Source organism: Lepidochelys kempii, chromosome 10, assembly GCF_965140285.1.
Source record: "Lepidochelys kempii isolate rLepKem1 chromosome 10, rLepKem1.hap1, whole genome shotgun sequence".
Lineage (NCBI taxonomy): Eukaryota > Metazoa > Chordata > Testudines > Cheloniidae > Lepidochelys > Lepidochelys kempii.
Genome location: NC_136389.1, coordinates 7,241,331 through 7,263,041, shown reverse-complemented (window position 1 = coordinate 7,263,041; position 21,711 = coordinate 7,241,331). Strand labels below are relative to the sequence as shown.

The following is a 21,711-nucleotide window of genomic DNA, read 5'->3' as shown; positions in this document are numbered from 1 at the left end:
GCAGAGCTCGCAGGCCCACTGCCCAGACGGGACAGGCCGAGAGAGGCCCTCGCCCATGGTCAGCCAGGGAACCTGTGCAGAGGAGGGAATGGAGCCGAATATCCACAACCCAGGGCGGTGACGAGAGCCTCTGCTGACACACACGGGGCCCAACGTGGCATTCCCGCCCGCCGCCCTGGTGTTAACACTGCAGGCTCCGGTCCCGGCAAGTGAAATCACTACGATCCCTGCAGCTTCCACTCCTGGACAGGGGTCTGTAGGTCCCCTCACCTATCCTGGCAGGCCAGTCCCCGTGCCCCACAGGCACGGACTTGGGTGCCGTGTGTCTGCAGAGCGTCCCAATCCCCCTCCGCACTCACCGGGGGTCCAGCGAAGCAGCCTTAAGCGTCACGGGCTCCAGCTTAATATTCTTCTTCCCGTAGACGCGATACAGCCTGCAAGGACACGCAGCACGCAAGGGGGGGGGGGTCACGAGAGAGCCCACTGCCTGAGGAGAACCTGCCCCCACAGGGCACCAGGGTGGCAGCGCGCCCCACAGGACTGGGCAGCAAAGCGCTCAGAGTGGATCAAGGGGTGGCTTGGCCTCTGGAACTCACTGCCACAAGATAATAGAACACCTCAAGCGCTCTGTCGGATTCCAGATGGGCTTAGACCTTTCCGTGGCACCCATGGTGACAGCCACTTTATTCATAAGGCCTCCTGCTCGAGGGGAGCAGAGAGGGCCTGGAGAAGCTCATCCTCTGGGCATGTGTCCAGGACTGGCGTGCCCGAGCCAGGCAGCTTCTCTGTGTCTGCACGCCACGTAATCATGGCGCCGCAGAGGGTGGCTGTGGCCGGTAGCACCCCCAACCCGCGGCCCCCCTACCTGGTGATGTACTGTGCATCCTCGACGGTGTAGAAGCCGCTGGCCGAGCCCCCCTCAATGTAGGAGATCTCATGGTCGAACACCTAGGGTAGGGAGAAGGGGTCAGCTGGGAGCCAGCCAGCCCGCAGCAAAAGGCTTCTGTGCCTCCCTCCCGCCAGGGCGAGGGCTGGCTGCAGGGGGCTGCGCCCTGTCGCAAGGAACCTGGAACTGCCAAGTTCTCCAGCCTTGGGACAGCTGGAGAAGGAAGGGGGGGGGTCTGTACAGGGGTGGATTGTCTGTATGGGGTTGCGCGGAGGAGCTGGTAGCTGCAGAGATGGGGGTGGGAGGGTCATCAGGTCGGTCGAGGGGGGAGGCACCTGGCTGAATTCCTCGCTCTCATCCCCCATCTCCTCCCGGATGGTGCGGCACTCAGCCCCCAGGTAGTTGCGCAGGTTGACGGCGTGAATGGCCGCACTGGCCTTCTTGTCCAGCGTGGCCTCCTGCCCGATCCAGTAGTAGATCTCCCAGGTCAAGGAGCCGTTGTTGTCCAGGAACGTCTGCGGGGAAACGCCAACAGGCAGAGCCGTCGGTGGGGCTGGAGGAAGCCAAGTGGGTCACTCGGGGGGTGGGGGGGCTTTCCCTGCTCTCTGGGCCACCCGCAGGAGCCCCACCTACCCACATGACCCTGGGAGGCTCCCTGCAGCCTGGCACAGCATGGGGCCCCCAGCATGGGAGGAAGCTGGAGCCCACGTAGGGGTGACTGGGATGAGGGAACCATTCCCGGTATCAAGCGGAGTGCCCCAAGGGTCGGTCCTTGGGCTGGTTTTGTTCAATATCTTCATAAATGATCTGGAGGATGGTGTGGATTGCACCCTCAGCAAGTTTGCAGATAACACTAAACTGGGAGGAGACGTAGGTACGCTGGAGAGTAGGGATAGGATACAGAGGGACCTAGACAAATTAGAGGATTGGGCCAAAAGAAATCTGATGAGGTTCAACAAGGACAAGTGCAGAGTCCTGCACTTAGGACGGAAGAATCCCATGCACTGGTACAGACTAGGGACCGAATGGCTAGGCAACAGTTCTGCAGAAAAGGACCTAGGGGTTACCGTGGACGAGAAGCTGGATATGAGTCAGCAGTGTGCCCTTGTTGCCAAGAAGGCCAATGGCATTTTGGGATGTATAAGTAGGGGCATTGCCAGCAGATCGAGGGACGTGATTGTTCCCCTCTATTCAACATTGGTGAGGCCTCATCTGGAGTACTATGTCCAGTTTTGGGCCCCACACTACAAGAAGGATGTGGAAAAATTGGAAAACATCCAGCAGAGGGCAACAAAAACGATTAGGGGGCTGGAACACATGACTTATGAGGAGAGGCTGAGGGAGCTGGGATTGTTTAGTTTGCGGAAGAGAAGAATGAGGGGGGATTTGATAGCTGCTTTCAACTACCTGAAAGGGGGTTCCAAAGAGGATGGATCTAGACTATTCTCAGTGGTAGCGGATGACAGGACAAGGAGTAATGGTCTCAAGTTGCAGTGGGGGAGATTTAGGTTGGATATTAGGAAAAACTTTTTCACTAAGAGGGTGGTGAAACACTGGAATGCGTTACCTAGGGAGGTGGTGGAATCTCCTTCCTTAGATATTTTTAAGGTCAGGCTTGACAAAGCCCTGGCTGGGATGATTTAGTTGGGGATTGGTCCTGCTTTGAGCAGGGGGTTGGACTAGATGACCTCCTGAGGTCCCTTCCAACCCTGATATTCTATGATTCCCTTCAGACTGTCACTCGCCCCGAGAGGCTGGGACCTCGGATTTTGCCTGGTCTTATCTTCCGCCCACAGTATTAAACCTCTTTGAACCCAGGGAGGGAGCGTGGCTAGAGCAGGAGATCAGGACGCCCTGCAGACCAGTGTACTATCTGCACCTGGGAGGGAGCATGGCCTAGTGGTTGGGCGGGGGCGGCTGTGAGCCAGGACTCCTGGGCCCTATTCCCAATTCAGTCCTGCCTGACCTCAGGCGAGTCACCGCGCTGCTCCATGCTCACTTTCCCCAGGGGATTGGGGGCTCAAGGCCCTGGGTCACGCTCCAGGCACCCGGCAGGAAGGCATGGGGGCAGGGCAGGGCAGGGCAGGGCAGCGCCGGTACCTTCAGCACAATGTAGCAGTCAGCTTCGTAGAACTTCCCGTTGAAGGCCTCGTCCACCAGGGTGGGCACGAAGTTCTCGATCTGCCAGACGGAGACACCGGGGATCTGCCCCACATCCTCCGTGAAGAACTCCGAGTAGTTGAGCTGGGGCTTCTCCAGGCTCTGGTCCCAGCGGCGTGTCTTGGGGTCCGTGTATTTCATGTCCCCGTTCTCCTGTCGGGTGCGGGGGACGAGAGGGCAGTGAGGAGCGGCCTGGCTTCTCTCCACTCACAGCCCTAGGCCTAAACCTTGAGCCATGTTCGACCCCACACAGTGTCCCTAGACGCTGAGAATCTTCCCAGGAGCAAACTGGGGCTGGGACCCGACATTCACGCTGGGCCTCCGGCGCCGTCCCCAGCAATCGAGGCTCCTGCCCGGAGCTTGGCCGGCCACGCGCAAGGCAGAAGCGGGATCCAGCCCGCTGCGTCGGTTCCACCAGGGCTCACGGGAGTGACGCCAGCAGCTTTGACTCAGTCACCCAGGGAGTGGCTGGGTCGGGACAGTCCCGAGCCCAGCTGCCCAGGAAGGCCTGGTCAGTCCTTACGCCTGGCAGGCAGAGTGCCTTCTGCAGACGGACGCCCTTGTTCTGAACCCCACGCTCACACCATACACGAGGCTGCGAGTTCTGATCCCGGCTATGACGTGGACTCTCCCCCGTGGCCGGGGGCAAGACAGCAAGGCCTGCGTTCTCAGGAGCGGCCTCTACCGGCGGGTGCCCCCATTTCTGGGTGCTCATCGGGAGAGAGCTAGGGCCGGACGAGCAGAGGCACTGAGCGCCGGCACTGGCCTCGGGAAGGGGGTGGACGCACGTGGGCTGCGGGAGGGAGGGAGCCGAGATGGAGAAAGGGGTGTGTGTAATAGACAGACAGACGGCACCCGCCTCCCCACCCCACCCCTTCCTACCTCCAGTTTCTTGTTCTTCTCTTCAGCCACATCCGACATCCCCTTCAGCACCTGCTTGGCCTGATCGTCCTGCGCGGCTGAGTCCTTGCGCCTGCGAAGCCGCGTCTTGCGGGCCGTGGGGTCCTTCGTGCCGCTCCCTGGGAACACGGGCAACGTGTGTGATCGCAGCCCAGAAATCACCCACACCTACTCTAGGCAACTGGCTGGATGGGAGACCCTACCCCGCGGGGCGCTCTCAGCCCAAGGCGGGAATCGCCTGGCAGTGCCGGCCCCGCGGCAGCAGAGACATGCCACCGCATGGCCAGGAGCCCTCGGGTTCTGGGACTCGGCTGCCAGCGTCTGGGATTCCCAGTCCTCCCAGCTCCCCAGGAGCCAGGCTTCAGCTGGATGCGACATTGCCACACCCCCGCCCCCCATTGCCCCTTGGTTCACCTGCTGCAGCTGCGGCCACGGTGGCGGGCGAGGCGCCAGCCAGGCGCAGCTGGTTCTGCAGGGAGAAGTCGATGTTGTACCACTCAGAGGTTTTGTCCACCGGCTTGGGGGGCATCACCAGGTTGGGGTTCTCCCGGACGTCCAGGATCTGCAGGGGCATGGGAAAGAGAGGTCATCCAACACCAGCCACATGAGCGATCTGGGCACCAGCTGGTTCTCACTTCGCCCTGGAGAGCTCAGGCGGCATTGGTGGGGGGCGGGGATCCTCCCGTGCCCCATCAGGGTTTAGGGTCAGTGTCTGATGGTGCAAGGCTACAGTTCAGCAGGGCTAACGTGACTTGTTTCCCAGGTGCTGGGGGTTGGGATGCCACGCCCTCCCCTGCCAACACGAAAACCACGTCCAGGGGCACAGGCTTAATCCAGCCAGGAGAGCCCATGGACAGCCAAGCACCATTCAGAACAGATCAGACAACCCCGGAAACGGACCCTCGCCGAACGCACCGGTCGTCGGCGGGGGGCTTCTCCACCACCCTCAGTGCAGGCCCGGCGGGCAGGGATTCTGCGCCAGGCAGGGGTGATCCAGGATCTCCCCACTCACTCGTGCTGCACGGCATAACCCCCTTCAGCATGGCACCAGCTCACTAGGCCTGGCTGGGCGCCCCAGACCGAACCGCCGGGAGGCAGAGGGAGCAAAGGGCTTTCAGCTGGCTCCATAGGAGCAGCTCCTGCCAGGGATGTGCTGAGCCAGGGCGAGGGGCAGCACGATCAGTAGGACTGGGCATGGAGCTCGAGCCCCACAGTGCCTTAGTTTAGTCCCACTGCCTTGCTGCATGGCTTGAGGTCTTACCCCTTAGAGCCTCCGGCCCACGTCCTCAATGGGTTTAGGCTCACAGTTTCCTACCTTTGTGCAGTGGGATTATCCCGACCCAGTACATTAACTCAGGTCACCACATGGCTGGCCAGGGGCGTAGAGAGCCTCCCCGCTGCCCTGTGTCAGACCCAGCCCATCCGGGGTGGGGAGCACAGGTTGGCACTGCTGGTGGGGTGAGCCTCCGCAGAGGGGTCCAGAGCGGAGCCTTGCCCTCCGCTCGCACACCAGCCCACACTGCCCTGGGATGCATGGATCCCCCCAGGGACCGGCTCCCACGGAAGGACGGGGCCTGGGACATCTGCCCAGAGGGCGCCGGCAAAGCACAGAGGCCCGTCCCTCCACGGCCTCACCTCGACGTCTGTCAGGAAATGAATAGTCTCTGGCAGGGTGACCAGGCGATTCTTGTTGAGCACCAGCTTCTTCAGCTTCGTGCACCTGGAGGGGCAGACAAGAAGCTAGGAGAGGCCTGGCCCCCGCGACACGCTGCGCTGATGAGCTGCAGGGCAGGGGGGACCAGGAGATCAACTACAGCCAGAAAGTCCTGCTCCCAAGCAGGAGAGCCAGAGCCCAGAAGGGGAGGAAGGAGGGACGCAGGACGTGGAGGGGACGCTGGCTCAGCCCGAGCCGAGTTCTTCAATTTTCCCTGCTCCACGTGTCGTCCATCTGTCCCGTCCCACCCGGACGCTGCTCTATGCTCAGGCCCAGCTTGGACCGCAAGAAATGCGGAACCCTTCCTTCCCCTCTGCAGAACGCACCCACCAGCCTCTCCCTCCCCTCCGCCCCAGACATGCCAGGGAAGGGGGCGGCAGCTCAGAGATCTGCACCGAGTGGGACTGCCCTGGAGAAGCCAGACTGAGTCACAAGCGCTCAGCGCAAGGGATCCACCCCGGCCGGGCTTCAGAGGGGGCTGTGAGCTCGCAGGGGGTGGGGCGGGGTCTTTCGCAGCCAGGCTGCGGACGCTGTTAGCGGCAGGTGAGCTCTGCACATAGCAGGGCTGATGTCGGAGGTCCTGAGTCCCCACCAAGGTCAGCGATGGCTGCGGGTATCAGCCTCTTGGGCAGACCAGCCCTTTGCAGGTGTTTGGGGCGGGTGGGTAACCGGCAGCCAGAAGGCGCACAGGGATGGAGAGGACCAGCCGGCCTTGCCGCTCGGATCCAAAGCGAGCAAACGGCTTCCTTCCCTATCCCCACACAGCAGCCACCTGGGGGAGACTCTGCCCCAGGCTGCGGGGGGTGGGGATCCCGCTTCTCTCTCCCCAGGCCAGGGTGGCAGGCGGGTCGCTTACCTGCACAGGCTCTCGGGGATCAGCTCCAGGTTGTTGTTGGCTGCCATGAACTCCTCCAGGCTGGTCAGTTTGCCAATGCCAGAGGGAATGCCGTCAAAGTCCAGCTTGTTGGAGTTCAGGTAGAGCTTCTTCAGCTTGATCAGCTTGCAGATGGCAGACTGGGGACGGAGAGACACACGCACCACAGATCAGGGGGAGGCTGTAGCCTGGGCCCCTGGGCTCTGCAGGGGCTACTGTCCAGGGCATCCCGCCAGCTGCTTGGACAAGTCACTTAGCCGCTCCATGCCTCAGTTTCCCCAACTGTACCATGGGGATAACACCATCATCTGCCTGCCAGGGGTTCTGTGAGGATAAACCCATTACAGACCGCAAGGGGCGCTGAAGCTATGGGAAGGGGGCCCTAGGAGCTCTTAGCTTGGCCTGAACCAGCAAGGAAAGCACCGGCCTGTTGAGTCAGAGGATGGGGAGCCAGCAGGATGCTGGGACCAGCCCCTCGGGTCTGTGATGCCGCTGTGGCATTCACAGCTTCACAAGCCAAGGACCAAGGTCCAGAGAAAGCCACCAGGCCCGTCCCACGGAGACTGTGCCCTGAGCTTGGCCGTGGGAAGCCAGGCAGCTCCCTGCTGTCGTCTCGGGGGAGACCGCTACGTACGGGCAGCGAGGTGAGCTGGTTCCGCGACAGATTGAGGGTCTCCAGCTGGGTCCACTGGTCGATGCAGAGGGAGAGCTCGGAGATCTGGTTGCTGCTCAGATTGAGACGGCGCAGGCTGGAGAGGGTGTAGAGGCACTCAGGGACCCGGCTCAGCTCGTTGCACGCCAGGTCCACGTCTGGGGAAGAAGAGCAGAAGGGAAGGGCAGCCACCCACCGGACTGGGCCCAAGTCAGCTGACGGGCATGGACAACCCAGGGCTCTGGCTGGGTTACACAGTAATTGTGAGTGCATGGACATGATGCCAGGATAATATAGCAGGTCCCGGCCTAAATGCATCCACTTTCACAGGGACGAGGCAGGCAGCCCATCTAACAGCTGCACTCTTCCCGGGGTCAGAGCCTGGACCATCTCCACCAATAGGAGCCTGGCCAGTGGGGTCAGGACCATTTTGGGGGCCAACAGCCACACAAGGCGATTGCCTCCATCATCCTTGCAACGGCTTGCCCCACCCAGCCATGTGGCTCGTGTTCACAAGAGGAACCTTAACTAGGTGGCTGTCCCAGGGCGCTCTGGGACTGCAGGAGAATCTATGCCATGGGCTGCCCATGCTGGGACTGGGAACAGGGGCTTCTGGGTAATTTCCCCAGACACAAGGCACTGCATTGTGGGATGGAGGGGGGAGGAGGAGCAGCTGGACCAGGGACGATGCAACAGTTGTGGGTTGCCATCAGGGAAGATGCCGCTGTGGGTGACGGGTTCAGCCAGGCCTGGTCCTGGGAGATGCACCCGGCTGGCTCACACAATGCTGGGGACAGCCACCGTATGCGGACACAAGCCGCCATGCGGGTGGCGTGTGCTCAGCCAAAGGCTTGCTGGGAGTGGGACACCTTTCTCCGAATGCAGGGCCTCCCGGGCTGCACTCGTCGCTGGACTGGCCCTGTTGCACGGCAGCAGTGGGAAGGAGGTCCGGAGAGGTGCTGTTTCCCCATGCCCACCTTGTCCCCACACGTGCCCCCTCAGCCCCAGACTCTGGGGCGAAACTCAACGGGCAGCTCACCTGCGAGGTTGGTCAGGCCTTCCAGGCTGGTGGGCAGATTGCTCTGCGTGCGCTGCGTGTTCCTCAGGTGCAGGGTCTGCAGAGCCGTCATTGCAGGGAGCTGCCTTTACATGGAAAGAGAGAGAGAGAAGCAGTGAGGGGAGATCCACTGCTGGGCTGAGCCAGGGACTGGAGGGGAGATCCCGGACGGGAGGAGAGCAGGACCCCAAGCTCTGGTTCAAGAGGAGGCAAGATGCAGCTTGTCCACACCAGGACTAGTTTAAACGTGGTCTCGCTTCGCTGAGTTTCAGCCCAGCTCCCCAGGGACATGAGCCCATTCCACAAGAGCCATCCCTGCACCCGGCTGGAGGCCAAGGGGGGACTGCGCCGTGGGAGCCGGATCAGCCCTTCCTTCCTAGAGGCCAAGCTGCTCGTTCACGGCAGGCGGGGGACAGGACCTGTGCCTGCCAGAGCCATGCAGAGAGAGATGACCCGTCTTTAGGGCTGTGGCTGGCACCATGAGGTCCAAGAAACTGGTCTTATTTAAACACTTAAAGGCCGGATCCAAAGCTTCGGAAGGGCTGTGGGTGGGGTTTCCATTGATGTCCTGGGGGGCTCTGGATCAGGCCCCAAAAGGCTGACCGTGTCCCTTCTAAAAGGGCTTGCTGGAGAAGGAGCAAAGGGGCCCCCCAGGCTGGGTTCTCAGGCGTTTATTGGGGAGAAAGCCTTTCTGGTTGTCTTTTGGTGGCTACTTTACCTCCCCAGGCCGATGCAACCAGAAACCAGGCAAGAAACTGGACCCGTGGCTGGACAAGGCTCTTCCCAGCCAGGCCCAGGAGAGCGGCTAAAAGAGCGTCTAGCCAAAGGGGACCTCTCCTGAGCGCGACCCGCCCCCAACAGCGCCGGCAGCCTGCACCCCCGCCCGGCAGCGCAGCGGGACACCCCCCTACCTGAGCTGGGCGTGCAGCAGCGGGTTGTTGTTCAGGATCAGGGTCTGCAGGTGCACCAGCCGTCTCATCTGCGGGGGCAGGCTCTCCAGAGTGTTCTCGCTCAGGTCCAGGTACAGCAGGTCCGTCAGGTTGATGAACAGCTGGTTGGGGATGTTATCGATGCTGGAGAAGAAAGATGAGCCGCGCTTGGTTTACCAGCCAGGAGAGGGGGAGGAAGAGCTGCGCCACCCTATGCTGGGACGGGTACGGAGAGATTGCCGTGTCGACACACCCTATCAGACGTGTCCGCAGCACGTGGAGATGTCCCCAGGCTGGCTTTGAGCTTCGGCCAGGGAAGCAGCACGGGCCAGCTGCTCGAGAACATAGCCAGGGTCCTGGGCTGGGTCGTGCAGCCTCACTGCTGTGGTTATCGGCGCTCGCTCAGGTCTCCACCTGCAGCAGTCACCCCTCCGCCCCCCGCCAATTGGGTGCAGACACACACCCAGGTGCTCAGATCCCCACTCAGAGACAACAGAGCTCTCAGCTCCCTCCCCGGCACAACAGGGAACGGTGAGGTGACCCAGCCTAGTTACCCAACACAGCCGGGGGCACGATCCTGGCGGCGACGCACAGAACGGGGATCTCCCGGGTTCCGACAGGGACACCAAGGATTTCCCCGGCCCGGGGCGGGAAGGCGTTTACGTGGAGGAGCCGAGCAGCATGGGACAAGCGCACAGTGATCTTTACCAGCTGCTCCAAGCGCCCCTCGCGTCAGTTCCGCCTCCCTTCTCTCACACGTCCCCAGCCCCCAGAGGCGCAGGCCTCCCCTAGATCCGGAGAGGGGGGTTTGTTTGACAGGGAAATCCACGCCTGGTGAGCCAGGGGTCCCTGCCTGCGTGCCCCGCTGGTGCAGCCGGCCCAGGAAACCCCTGCACGCAGCCTTGGCTGGAACCCCGGAGCAGCCAGACCCACCTGTTGTGACCGAGATTGAGCACCAGCATGTTCTTGGCATTCTCCAGCTCCCGGGGACACTCTGTGAGCTGGTTGTAGCTCAGGTCCTGGGGGCAGGGAAGCAAGAGAGCTGTCAGGAGAACCCCTCCATCCCAGCTGGCACGGAGAGGCCCACCCAGCAACAGCCCCATCCCCCCCAGCCAAAATCAGCCCCTCCCACCACCGCAAGGATCTCCAGGGCCACACTGCTGATATATCTGTGTGTACATCCAAAGCCAGGACGCGGCCTCCAGTCTTTTTAACCTAGCCACGGTTTGTGCGACCTGCCCAGCGGACCACAGGGACACCCCTTACTGTGCCATTTCCAACACAGCGGCAGCCAGAGGCAGCTGTCCTTCATCGGTTCCCTTCAGAGGGGCATCAGTGCCACTAATTGAGTCGGCAGCTGCCAACTACCTGGGGGAGCTCATGTGCATTGGGGTCTCACACCAAAACGATGGCTGCTTATCTGGCGTTTACTTATTTCTCAGCTAGAGCATAATGTTTACTAAAGAAGGATTAGGAATCCCCAAGGATATTCCTGAGCAGACTAGATCAGCTTTAAAATGGAGATGAATTTAGAGGTCAAGCAGGTTATGATGTGTGTTATGGTAAAGTGCATTACAGTAATGCCCTAAGGTCCTGATCAGAGGTCAAACTGGGCATTACCATAATACACACACTGATAACCTAAGGTCCCAATCAGGATCTAGGCTACATCGTGTTAGGTCTTGTACAGACCGATAGGAAGAGCCTTGCCCCGAAGTTAACAGCCTGTCCCTTTAAAAAGAAGATCCAAGAACAAAGCCATTATAGTATACGTAGCTGGGTTCCTTGGGGAGAGTGTGGCCTATCGACAACAGCCAGGTTTTATTAATAAGGGCCAGGATCGTGAAACCTGCCAAAGAAAGTTACACTCCCAATTCCCATGGAGAGTCAATGGGAGTTAGGCACTTTTTTACAGGCTCACCCTCGGTAAACAGGACGGTGCCTTTACATCCAGGAATCTCAAACAGTCACACTTTGCGGCACGGGTACATTTGTAAAGGGTTAATCAAGGATTAATAGATGTTAGAAGCATGTTGCAAACAATCAGGTAGAACGTGGTATTAGGTAGGCGTGGAAGGATTAGATAGTACTGGAAAGTATCGGTAAACGTCGATTTCACCGCACGCACACACCAACGACCCGGAAACTATTTCCAACAGTCAAAATGTACAGATAGGCAAAGTCAGAAAAGTGTTGCTCGAGAACCTGGAGTTTGATTGAAGGAAATTTACTTATATATTATATATATTGACCTGGGACGTTAACAATTTGTGTTTTCACGGTTCTAAGGCTTTAGCTTTTTGAATCTCAGCATCTACGGTCATTGGCTAATCTCTGTCCGACACCACCCCCCCATAATTTCACACAATTGAGATCATTTAAATTGATAATCTAAAAAATGCTTAAAAACAAACATTGATTACTCTTCATTGAAACTGTAAAATAAATTAAAAATCAAACGCTGCTTCGCCCCGCTATAGGTGGGGAGAAGCACATAAGTACGTGGGGTTAGAGATAGTTCTAAGCCATCGTTTATAAGTGACCTTTGCTGCTATTGGACTTTAACAACCAAGCAGCCATTTGTTGAAACACCGATTTATTGAGCCTGTATAGCGTTAAGCCATTCATGAATGTGCCCTTAAAACAAAGCGTGACTCAAAGCCATTCAGAAAGATGGGTACAATCCCCATTTTAAAAAGTGGTGCAGACAGGCAAAGAGACTTGGCAGAGGTCACACAGCACGTCAGTGGCAGAGGCAGGAATTTAACCCTGCAGTCCGGGCTCTCACCCTTTGCTTTAATCACTAGACAATGCTACCTCTCTTTTGGGTTGATTGAGCATGCTGGTTTAGGATTTCCTTCCCCTCCCCACTGATGCTGTTGGAATCTCTCTGCTTCTTTAGTTGCACTGCACTGATTGGGTTAGGAGAGCAAGGAGGGAACCAGAGCGAACAGGGAGCACATACCAGCACCGAGAGGTCATCGAGCTGGAAAATGTCATCAGGAACTCCTGAATTCTTCAGGCTGTTCGCTCGAGCCACAATTGCCTTAAAAGGGGAAGAGAGATTTATTGTCAAGGCTCTGGATCCAGGCACGGCCCGGGCCCTCCCAAGCCCCTGACTCAGCACCCGCGTCGGAGCGGGGGCAAAGACTGACCAGACGTGAGCAGGTCCCACTGGGCCGAAAGGAGGAGGATTAGCAGAGGGAGGCAGCATGTGGAAGGGAGGGCTAACGGGGACAGAAGAGAAGCTGGGTGGGATCAGAGGAGAGAACAGAAAAGCTCCTGCCATATGGAAGGGAAGCCGTGGGTTGGGGGAGGGGGGTGGATAGCAGCACATTCAGCCTCTCAGCCACAGCGCTACATCCAGGGATCTCCTCCGACCCACCACCAGACAAAACTTTGACCAGACCAAGGGCCCAATCCTGTCAGCTCCCAGCAGTGCCAATGAGTGTTAAGGGTGTCCAGCCTCCCCCACCCCCTCAGAGAAGGGCACCGGCACCCGCCCCCCCAGGGAAGAGCCCCAGGCTGCATCTCCACAGGTGCCCCATGCTGGGCCACATTAGAGCGGCCGTATTGGGTCAGACCAAAGGTCCATCTAGCCCAGTGTCCTGTCTTCCGACAGTGGCTAGTGCCAGATGCCCCAGAGGCAATGAACAGAACAGGGGAATCAAGTGATCCATCCCGTCACCACTAGCTAACAGGGGTTTCCAAGTGTAACGTGACACCCCCATCTGGAGGTTAAAGCCTTACATATGCTGACAGTATCGACATGGGCACCGAAACGGACCTCCGCAGGCGGGGAGCCCCAGAAGGCAGAGCCCCTCTCCCCTGGTAGCCGGAGGGGGGATAACCATTTAGCCCCAGCATCGCTCTGCTGACCCCGGCAAGAAGACGCTTTAAAAGGCATGCAGCCCCGGCAGCCAGGCGCTCTGCCCGAGAGCGACCCAGGGTGCCAGCCCCTTGATGGAGCCGCAGCCAGGAAGCCGGCCGGGTTACAGAACAGCAAGTGGTTCAGGAAGTTACCAAAGCATTTGGGGGGGGGGGGTGTATCTTTGTGGACTAAGCTCTCCTTCAGGGTTTGCAGCAGATCCAAAACATTCGCCAACCAGAGGGTGGGGAGAATCCGGCTACGGAGCAGCCAATCCCTCCTCCCCTGCGCGAGGCGGACCGGCTACAGCGGCCACTCACAGGCCCCGGGGAGGCATCGGCGCTCGCTCTTGGAACTGCGAAAGGAGATGCAGCGCAGGACGCCTGCATGCAGGACAAGCCAGTAACTGCAGACAAGACCAGCCCCCCTGCTGAGGCAGCCCTGGAGCATTTCCATGCAGCTAGAGGATTCAGCCTCTAGAGCGGGGCAAGTTTCTAAGGTCACATTGAAGAGCTCGCTGGCCCTGTTTGGACGGGTGCCACTTGAAGCCCTGGGGAGCTCTCCAAGCTCTTCCATCGGCCCAGCTGGGCTTCCAATCTGGGATCTGTCCAATAGACACGTCCGGGGCGGGTTCATGTTGATCAGTGGGAGAGGAGATGCCAGCAGCTAGGGGCTGGCTGCCGGGCATCTGCAGAGAAGCGCTCTCCCCTAGGGCAGCAGGGTGCTGGGGGACAGAGGGACGCGGCACGGGTTACTCACCCGGAGGCATGGCAGGCCGGAGAGCTCTCCGTGGAGCGTGGTGAGGTTGTTGTGACTCACGGACAGATGCTCCTGTTTGGAAAGCAAAGAACAAACGCCTGGTTACAAACACAATGAAAAGAAACCATGGAACTGCCATGCCGTTTGCTGCCGTTCACTCTGCTTGAGCCTTCTGCCCCTTACCCTGTCTTGGGGGGCCCCTTGTCTCTTTAGACTGTCCAGCTCTTTGGGGCAGGGACTGTCTACTACTGACATGCTCCGAACACAGGCAGGCTCCTTCGTTCAAGTCCCAAACAGTCCGGCTTATTTTGAAAAACATTGTTTTTAAAGGCCCTAGACACCACTAGGCAGGTTGATGCTAGAGAAGAGTTCCCAGCATTTGCTTTTATCATTCCAATGGAAACTGGGATTTATTTATTTTTTAAATATTCGCCCTGCTGCATCCTGAACATTGCAGCAGTTTGCTGAGCGGCAGGGTGGCCTCAACAGGACTCAGAAGATCCAGGTTCTTTCAATTCCCTGCTATTCCACAGACTTCCTGAGCAGTCTTGGGCACATCACAGTCTCTGTGCCTCAGTTTACCAGATTCCCTACCACCAGGTGTGTTAATATAAATCATAGAATATCAGAGTTGGAAGGGACCTCAAGAGGTCATCCAGTCCAACCCCCTGCTCAAAGCAGGACCAATCCTCAATTTTTGCCCGAGATCCCTAAATCCCTCAAGGATTGAACTCACAACCCTGGGTTTAGCAGACCAATGCTCAAACCACTAAGCTATGTGAGGATAAATACATTAAAAGACTGTGGGGGGGTGGCGGCTAAGATAAATGCCTTGGATAGAGAAGCACCTCCTCTGTAAAGCTCTTTGAGCTCTATGGACAAAAAGCACTATTTAAAAACTAGGTATAAAGATACCGCAGGGGAACCTCTAAGTGAAGCTGACTACAAACTGAATAGGCAAAGAACAAAAGTGAAATTGACTGAACTATTTTTAGTTTGGTTACAAACAGAAATCAAAGGACTGGTGAATTTGGTTTAAAGACATTCACTCCACTTTAATCAGCAAAAGCTTCCCTCTTGCAAACACTGATGAGCAAGTTTAACTTGACCCCTGTGTGTCATCGCATCGACATCCCTAAGACTAGTCACGTGAGGTCAAGCCACGCACGCAGCCGCTAGACTAACATCTAGGACAGCATCAGTCACACAGGTCATGGGAGTTATTGGGGGCGTGGTTAGAAGTGAGAGTTTTAACCTGACGGGATTCCATTAAAGGTGATTTGAAAAAAAGAAAAAAATAATTGGGATTTGAGTCCATTTTTGCTTCTTTATAATGTAGGAAGCAGGCTGGAAAGGAGCTGCCTTTGCCCACACCACTAGATATTCAGATCTTGTCTACTAAAGAAGGCTCTGTGGAGAACTAGTGAAGTTATGACACAGATTCCAAGGCCTTGGAATTATCTAGTTAGAACACAGGCTTCACAATACCACAGAGCAGTTCACGCATCAAGCCCACCTCTTGTAGCTCAGTCAGAAGTTATCTTTTAGAAAGATGCGCGGTCTGGACTTAAAAGACTTCAAGGGATGGTGAATCCACCACATTCCTTTTATCACAAGATAGTGAAAGCCCACCAGCAGAGCGAGAGAAGGACTGTGCAGCGCCTTGCACGGGGGACTCCTCTCTTGGTTTCATTCCAACATCTAATGAGCACTTTGGCTAAAGAAAAGACGCAAGCCCAGGTTTTGAAGATCCTTTGCAGGTCACCCTTAAAGTGTATGTGCGCGCACGCCTGGACACCAGACCAAGCCGCACGGGTTTTATTCCTGGCTTGGCCACTGGCCTGTTGGGTGAGCTTGGACAAGTCACAGCACCTCCCCGTGCCTCGGTTTCCCCAGCTGTAAAATGGGGATAATCACACTGACCTCCTTTGCAAAGCTCTTTGAGACGGTATAAATGAAAAGCACGAGTTAAAAACTACGTATTATGATGGGGATGATTGTAGGGGAAGCTTTTGGGTGGGACTGCCTGCCCATGGCACTTTCTGTTTGAAGCCTTCCAGCTCCGTTTACTGGTGCTCAACGGCTCCATGCGATCACCTGCATTACAACTCACACCCCCACCCCAAAGCCCAGCTTCCCAAGAGGAGCGTCTGTGCAGCAGAGAGGGCTGGCGGGTTTCTGCACAGCTCTTACCAGTTTCTGGAGGGAAGAGAGCTCCTCCGGCAGGTAGCACAGGCCCGTCCTGTTCAGCTTCAGCCATCGCAAGCTGGTCATGGCCTTCACGTGGTCAGGAAAATAGCCACCCTGAGAGGAGAGGGGGAGAGAAAGTCATGTTGCGGCATCCGATCTACAGAGAAATGGGCATTGCCAGGTTTCTCATCCACCTGAGATGAAACAGCCTCTGTGCTCTTAACACCCTCCACCACACCCCAGGTGTGAAACCAACCCAGGCCTCTTTGCCAAGATCCCTGTCAAACATACCAAGGCGACAGGCCGTTCTGACAGCGTATGCCTTATTGTAACAAACCCCCAATGAAATGCACTTGGACATCGCAGTTACCATGAGGCTGACACATCGGATCGTCACAGGGACAGCTGGACAGGACTCGGAGCCGCACCCCACTGTCCACACCTCAAGGGCTCTCAGCCCCTGCTCCCCCCTCCCCCAAACATCCTGCAGCCCCCTCATGGGATTCTTACCCTGGGACCTGCACCCTCAACAGCCCCCTGCTGTCCCTCCTGTGCGGCTCTCGACCCCTCCCCTCCACCACCCTGCTTATGATTTATTTCCCTGCTTATGCAGCCGAGGATCACGGTTGCCCTCTTAGCTTAGAGCACTGGTGGCTACAGGTACCTGGTCTACAGGTTTTAGAGAAACTACCCCAGTGCACACTTGCCCAGCTAGGATCTGCCCTGGGAATTGACACAGAGGAGGGGAACATCTCCATGGCAGAGTGTGAATGGAGAAATGGTCAGGCAGGTTACGCAAGATGACAGGGCTTGGAGGCAGCATAAATCCCATGAATGGACACCAGCTGACCCTGATTCTGCAGCGGCCCAAGCATACGGGTAACTTCATTCTACAAGAGCCTGCTCACTGGCTTCGAGGGAGCTGCTCCCATGAGTGACACGTCATGCATGAGTTTCGGTCCCTGAAGCATCATGGCCTTAGCAGGCATGTTGCCACCTCTGTCAGGAAGAGGATTTGCTTTCTAAAGAACAACCCAGCCTCCAGAGCCCCATCCTGGGAGGGGAGGGGCAGAGGCTCGTACCTGCAACAAAAGGCCTCTCTAATGTGCAAACTGCTTAACCCAGATTGTGCAACTGCATTTTACAGGCTGGCTTAGCAGTTGGTTTCCAGCAACAGGCGGAGGCCTCAACCCTGCCAGCCACCTCACAGGACAGACCCCTGCGCCCGTCCCCAGTCATACCAACGGGAACCTGCATGGAACCGCTGGGATGATCAGGGCCTAAGTGGCTATTATTTTGTTTAACTACCTTCCAGGTCAGGTATGCCAACACTGGAATGGGAGGGCTCAGTTGTTGTGTGTGTGGGGGGGAGGTAATCGCAAAGGAAGCGCCTGAATTTTAACCTCGGAGGAGGTAAAGTCTCTGTGGGCCCCATCAAGGGCCAGCAGAACAGCAATCCCGCTCCTCAGATGCAGCGACTGGCATGGGCCAGCGTGAGCTCATTATCTGCCCGGCCTGGTTACAGTTTCACGGAGGGTAGGAATCAGTATAAATGTAGCACATTGCTTCATCCCAGGGGTCAAGCTCCTTAGTAGCACAGTCAAATTATGCATGCACCAAATATCAGTCATGTCACACCACTGGGGCAAAGCTGGGGGGAGTCATTTATGTCTCGCGTACGCAAGCAAAATCACCCGTGGCCAAGGGCAAGTAATGGGCCCAGGGAAACAGGGTTGACTTGCGAGCAAAGCCAAAGGACTAGCAGCACCCAGCAGCATCTTAACCCCTGGTCGGAGAAATATAACTCAGAAGAGCAGCATTACCAAGGAGGAAACACGATTGGGGGATTAGAGCAGGGTACTGGGAACAACAGTGCCTGGGTTCCATTCCCAATTCTGCCAGCGTGGCCGTGGGCAAGTCACTTCATCTCTCTGGGATGCATCAGAGGTTCTCACCCTTCTTCTTTCTGTGCCCCAGAACCCCCCGGACATGTTATAAAAACTCCACGGCCCATCTGTGTCGCAACAACTGGTTTTCTGCATATAAAAGCCAGGGCCAGCGTTAGGGGGTAGCAAGCCAGGCAATTGCTCCGGGCCCCACGCCACAAGGGGCCCCATGAAGCTAAGTTGCTCAGGCTTCAGCTGCAGCCCCGGGGGGCAGGGCTCAAGGACCCGGGCTTCAGCTCCATATGGTGGGGCTTTGGCTTGGGCCACAGCAAGTCTAACGCTGGCCCTGCTTGGCAAACCCCCTGGAACCTGCTCGCGGCCCCCAGTTGAGAACCGCTGTTTTACAAACTTGCCCCCTTTACAGGGATCATGAGGAGACTTAATTCGTTTCAGTGCATGGAGCCCTGGTTTAAAAATGCTAGGCAAACGCCAAGTCTCATCAATGCAGCCATTAATAAGAGCCTAGAGCTGAACCAACATGACAGTACATCGTGCTTTTCAGCCTGCCATGGGATCCATTCACATCTCCCCCCCCCCCCCCCCCAGGCCCCAGAAAGGGGCTCTGAAATTGCCAGGCATCTCTAACAACTAAACACAGCCTCTCCTCCTCTCTCAAAAATCAGCTCAACAGAGGCACGCACAGCTCCAATCCCTGGGGGAGGTCTCTGGAGGATAAAAACCCACCGCAGTAGCTCAAAGCATGATCTCAGGCCCCACGGTGCAGCCACAGGGGTGAGCAACTGTCTAAAATTAGCCATGCAGGAAGCAGGCAGGGCCTAGACTCTGGGAGCTGCCCAGCCACCTCCCTGTCTGTCTCCCAGCCCTGGGCTTTGCCCACAGCCCAGCCCCAGAATTAAACTCCCCTCCCCCCACCCAGCCCAGTTCAAGGGGGGCCCTGATTTACCTTGAAGTCATTCCCACTCAGATCCACCCCCCTGATAAAGGGGAGCACTCCAGTGGCAGCCATTATTCCTCTCAGCTGCAGCCAGTGGGGCTGGCTGATCCTCTTGGCAGGGTGTGTTACATTGACACAGCCCTAAAGGAAGCAGGGGCTGGCCCTTTCGCACACTACAGCCAAACTTGATGGAGGCTGGGCTCTCCCTCTTTTAACCCCTTCATTGACAAGGGCGCTACCAAATTTCCCAGACTTAGAGAAGCCTGCTTTTAAACACACACCCCAGGAGGAGAAGTGATTGCAGCTGCCTGTCTTGTGCAGACACACAATTTGGTGCAAAGCCCCCTTTGTTTGGTCCCTGTGGGGAAATCTGTCCCCATTCTCCTTTGCGGTTCATTCTCACCTACTGCTGAGAACTCTCCTAGCTGTGCTCCTCCAAGCACGATTTTTAGATCATTTTCATACCCTCACGTATCCCGGCCTAGCCCCCTGGAACAGTGATGGTGAGAAGAGGATACTTGTGAGGCAATCTGACTGTTTGTGTTTTCATGTGTGATGTGGAATGTTTTAAAGACACGTTACTAGCATTACAGCCTTATTGAGCACACATGTTGTTTGCAGTCATTAGATGTGCTTTGTTCATTTTTATTATAGCTCCTGTCCTCGTGAAAGATCCAAAACGCTCCCCAAACTCCCAAAACGCCGCCATTTCCGGGGTGAAGGGCAGCAATCGGTGAAGGAGCGGGGGTGTATTTGTGAAGGATGCTGGGACGAACATCGACTGCTAGGAAAATAATATAGAGCAGACCTCAAAGTGCTTTACAAACAAGGGCAGCGTCATTAGCCCCATTTCACAAAAGGGGGAACTGAGCCAAGGTGCTTTCCCAAAGTTACCCAGCTAGGACTAGAACCTAGGTCTGCAGAGTCCCAGTCCAGTCCAGTCTAGTCCTCTCTTCAGCATCAACATGGAGCAGGTAGGCCCTCAGCCCTTATGGTCTTACTTCAGCTCTGCTCACGTAGCTGTGCAGTGCCCGGAAGTGGGGGGGGGGGTTACCCACAAAAGCTTATGCCCAAATAAATCTGTTCATCTTTAAGGTACCACCGGACCCCTCGTTGTTTTCATTGATTTTGGTGTATTTAATTGTCTGCACGGACATGCTGGCTGTCTTTGTGGGCAAAAGGAGACAGGCTATTAATAATAACTAACAAATATTAATAATAAAACAATGCGAATGGCCTCATTGTGCTCCCCCCATCCCTTTTGTCTGTAGCCACTTGCTGTCTCTTGCCTCAGATCCTGTGGGGCAGGGACCTCTTTTGGTTGTTTGTACCACAACCCAGCACAGTGGGCCCCTTTTGGTCCACGACTGGGGCAAGCCACGGTTGCCACCTCTGAGCTCCCCAAAAGCCAGGACACCCGGGAGGATCCTGAGCCCATGAAGGTCGACAGGTGGCGGCGTGGACTGAACACCCTTTACAGATCTCCCGCTCCCGGGACAACGACCTCAAAAAAGGGACGATCCCGGGGAAACCAGCATAGGTGGCAACCCTAATTTAGGAGTGAGGGATGCTAGTGCGTGGCGGCGGGGTGGGGGGGGTGTCTCCCGGGGCGGGTTTTCAGCGCTTCCCCCCAGAGTCTCGGTCAGCTCGGTATGTAGGACCATGTGCTTGTGCTAGAGCTGAGCCCCCCCCGCCCAGCCCCATGTCCCCAACCCCTGTGCCCGCTGGAAGGCTCTTCCTGGCCCCGCGGTGCCTTTAAGGCGAAGAGCTGCCGGGATCCGCCCACGTGTGACGAGCCCGGAGCAGGGGGCGAGGGGCGGGGTTCGATTGGCAACAACCCACCCGGTCGTTCCGTTTCGGAACGCTGAGACAACGGGCGGGCGCTCCCATTGGTCCGCCCCGGCCCGACCGAATCTCGCTGTCGCCAACGTTCGCGGCGGGGCGGCCGCAGAAGAAGCGGCCGCTGCCCTAACCGTGGGGCCGGCCGAGGTGTGTTCCAGCCCCCCGGGGCTCGGGCCCTGCCGGGATCCGCCTCGACATGCCCTGACCTAGCGGGGCTCGCTGCGCAAGGTGAGCGCGGGCGCGCCTTGCCCGGGGGCAGGGCTCAAGGAGACGTGTGGGGTGTGTGGATCTAGAGCGGGGCCCCGTGATCTAGACCCGGGGAGGAGAAAGGGGGCGGGGGAGATCTAGACCGCTGTGTGAGCGCTACCCGTCGGTTTACACGGCAAGGGCACGTGGGGCGGGAGCAGAGTCCCTGCTCCGCAGCTGCGTAGGTCGGGCCGCTGTAGGGGACAGGGTGCGTCCGCGTACCGCAGGGGAAAGGGGGGCGCTTCCCTGCTTCCCGCCCGCCTGGGCTGGGTGTTTCTGGCCGCCTGCGTCCGATCCCGCCTGGGACCGGGCGTTGGTCCCCGTCGGCTCCCAGGCTGGGCCGATCCCCCTGGGCGAGCCTGGCTTGGGGCTGGGGGCGCTCTGCAGCTTTGGCCTCTTGCTCGCCTTGGGCCCGCTCTCCCCCACCCTGCGGGGACAGGAGCCCACAGCTGAGGGGCCAAACCGCATCGTGCCCTACGGGGTGGGTGTTGTGGGGGGTGACTCTGCCTCCAGCTGCGTAGTGGGGCTGGGGAATGCGGTGTGACCCTTTCACTCCTCCCCTGTGTAGTTCTCCGCACCCCGGGCTGTGAATGGGGCGCTGCTCTGGCTGGGGGAGGGGGGTGGTGGCTGAAAATGGCAGCCCAGCCGAGTGACAGCAGCGAGGCTAAATCACAGAATCATAGAATATCAGGGTTGGAAGGGACCTCAGAAGGTCATCTAGTCCAACCTCCTGCTCAAAGCAGGACCAATCCCCAATTTCTGCCCCAGATCCCTAAATGGCCCCCTCAAGGAT

General features: G+C 57.7%; 2 protein-coding genes across 3 annotated transcripts in view; one reads left to right on the top strand and one right to left on the bottom strand.

The window, feature by feature from the left end:
* Positions 1–18,990, bottom strand: part of FLII (FLII actin remodeling protein) — a 28,665-nt gene extending 9,675 nt beyond the window's left edge. The window contains exons 1-16 of one of the 2 annotated variants that reach the window (XM_073361808.2): positions 18,840–18,990; positions 15,993–16,103; positions 13,800–13,871; positions 12,138–12,218; positions 10,106–10,191; positions 9,155–9,316; positions 8,226–8,329; positions 7,169–7,344; positions 6,517–6,674; positions 5,582–5,666; positions 4,361–4,508; positions 3,929–4,065; positions 2,987–3,199; positions 1,222–1,401; positions 866–948; positions 360–434 (exon numbers count right to left, since the gene is read on the bottom strand). In XM_073361808.2, the coding sequence (XP_073217909.1) occupies positions 360–434; positions 866–948; positions 1,222–1,401; positions 2,987–3,199; positions 3,929–4,065; positions 4,361–4,508; positions 5,582–5,666; positions 6,517–6,674; positions 7,169–7,344; positions 8,226–8,329; positions 9,155–9,316; positions 10,106–10,191; positions 12,138–12,218; positions 13,800–13,871; positions 15,993–16,103; positions 18,840–18,902 (1,934 nt within the window). In that variant the 5' untranslated portion in view covers positions 18,903–18,990. Of the gene's footprint in view, positions 1–359; positions 435–865; positions 949–1,221; positions 1,402–2,986; positions 3,200–3,928; positions 4,066–4,360; positions 4,509–5,581; positions 5,667–6,516; positions 6,675–7,168; positions 7,345–8,225; positions 8,330–9,154; positions 9,317–10,105; positions 10,192–12,137; positions 12,220–13,799; positions 13,872–15,992; positions 16,104–18,839 lie in introns of those variants that run through there. The other variant, XM_078854525.1, reaches the window with a different exon arrangement.
* Positions 18,991–20,667: 1,677 nt separating this feature from the next.
* The window catches only part of MIEF2 (mitochondrial elongation factor 2), an 18,491-nt gene continuing 17,447 nt past the window's right edge, over positions 20,668–21,711 (top strand). The window contains exon 1 of the mRNA XM_073361802.2: positions 20,668–20,900. The gene's annotated coding sequence lies outside the window, so the exon portion shown is untranslated. The remainder of the gene's footprint in view (positions 20,901–21,711) is intronic.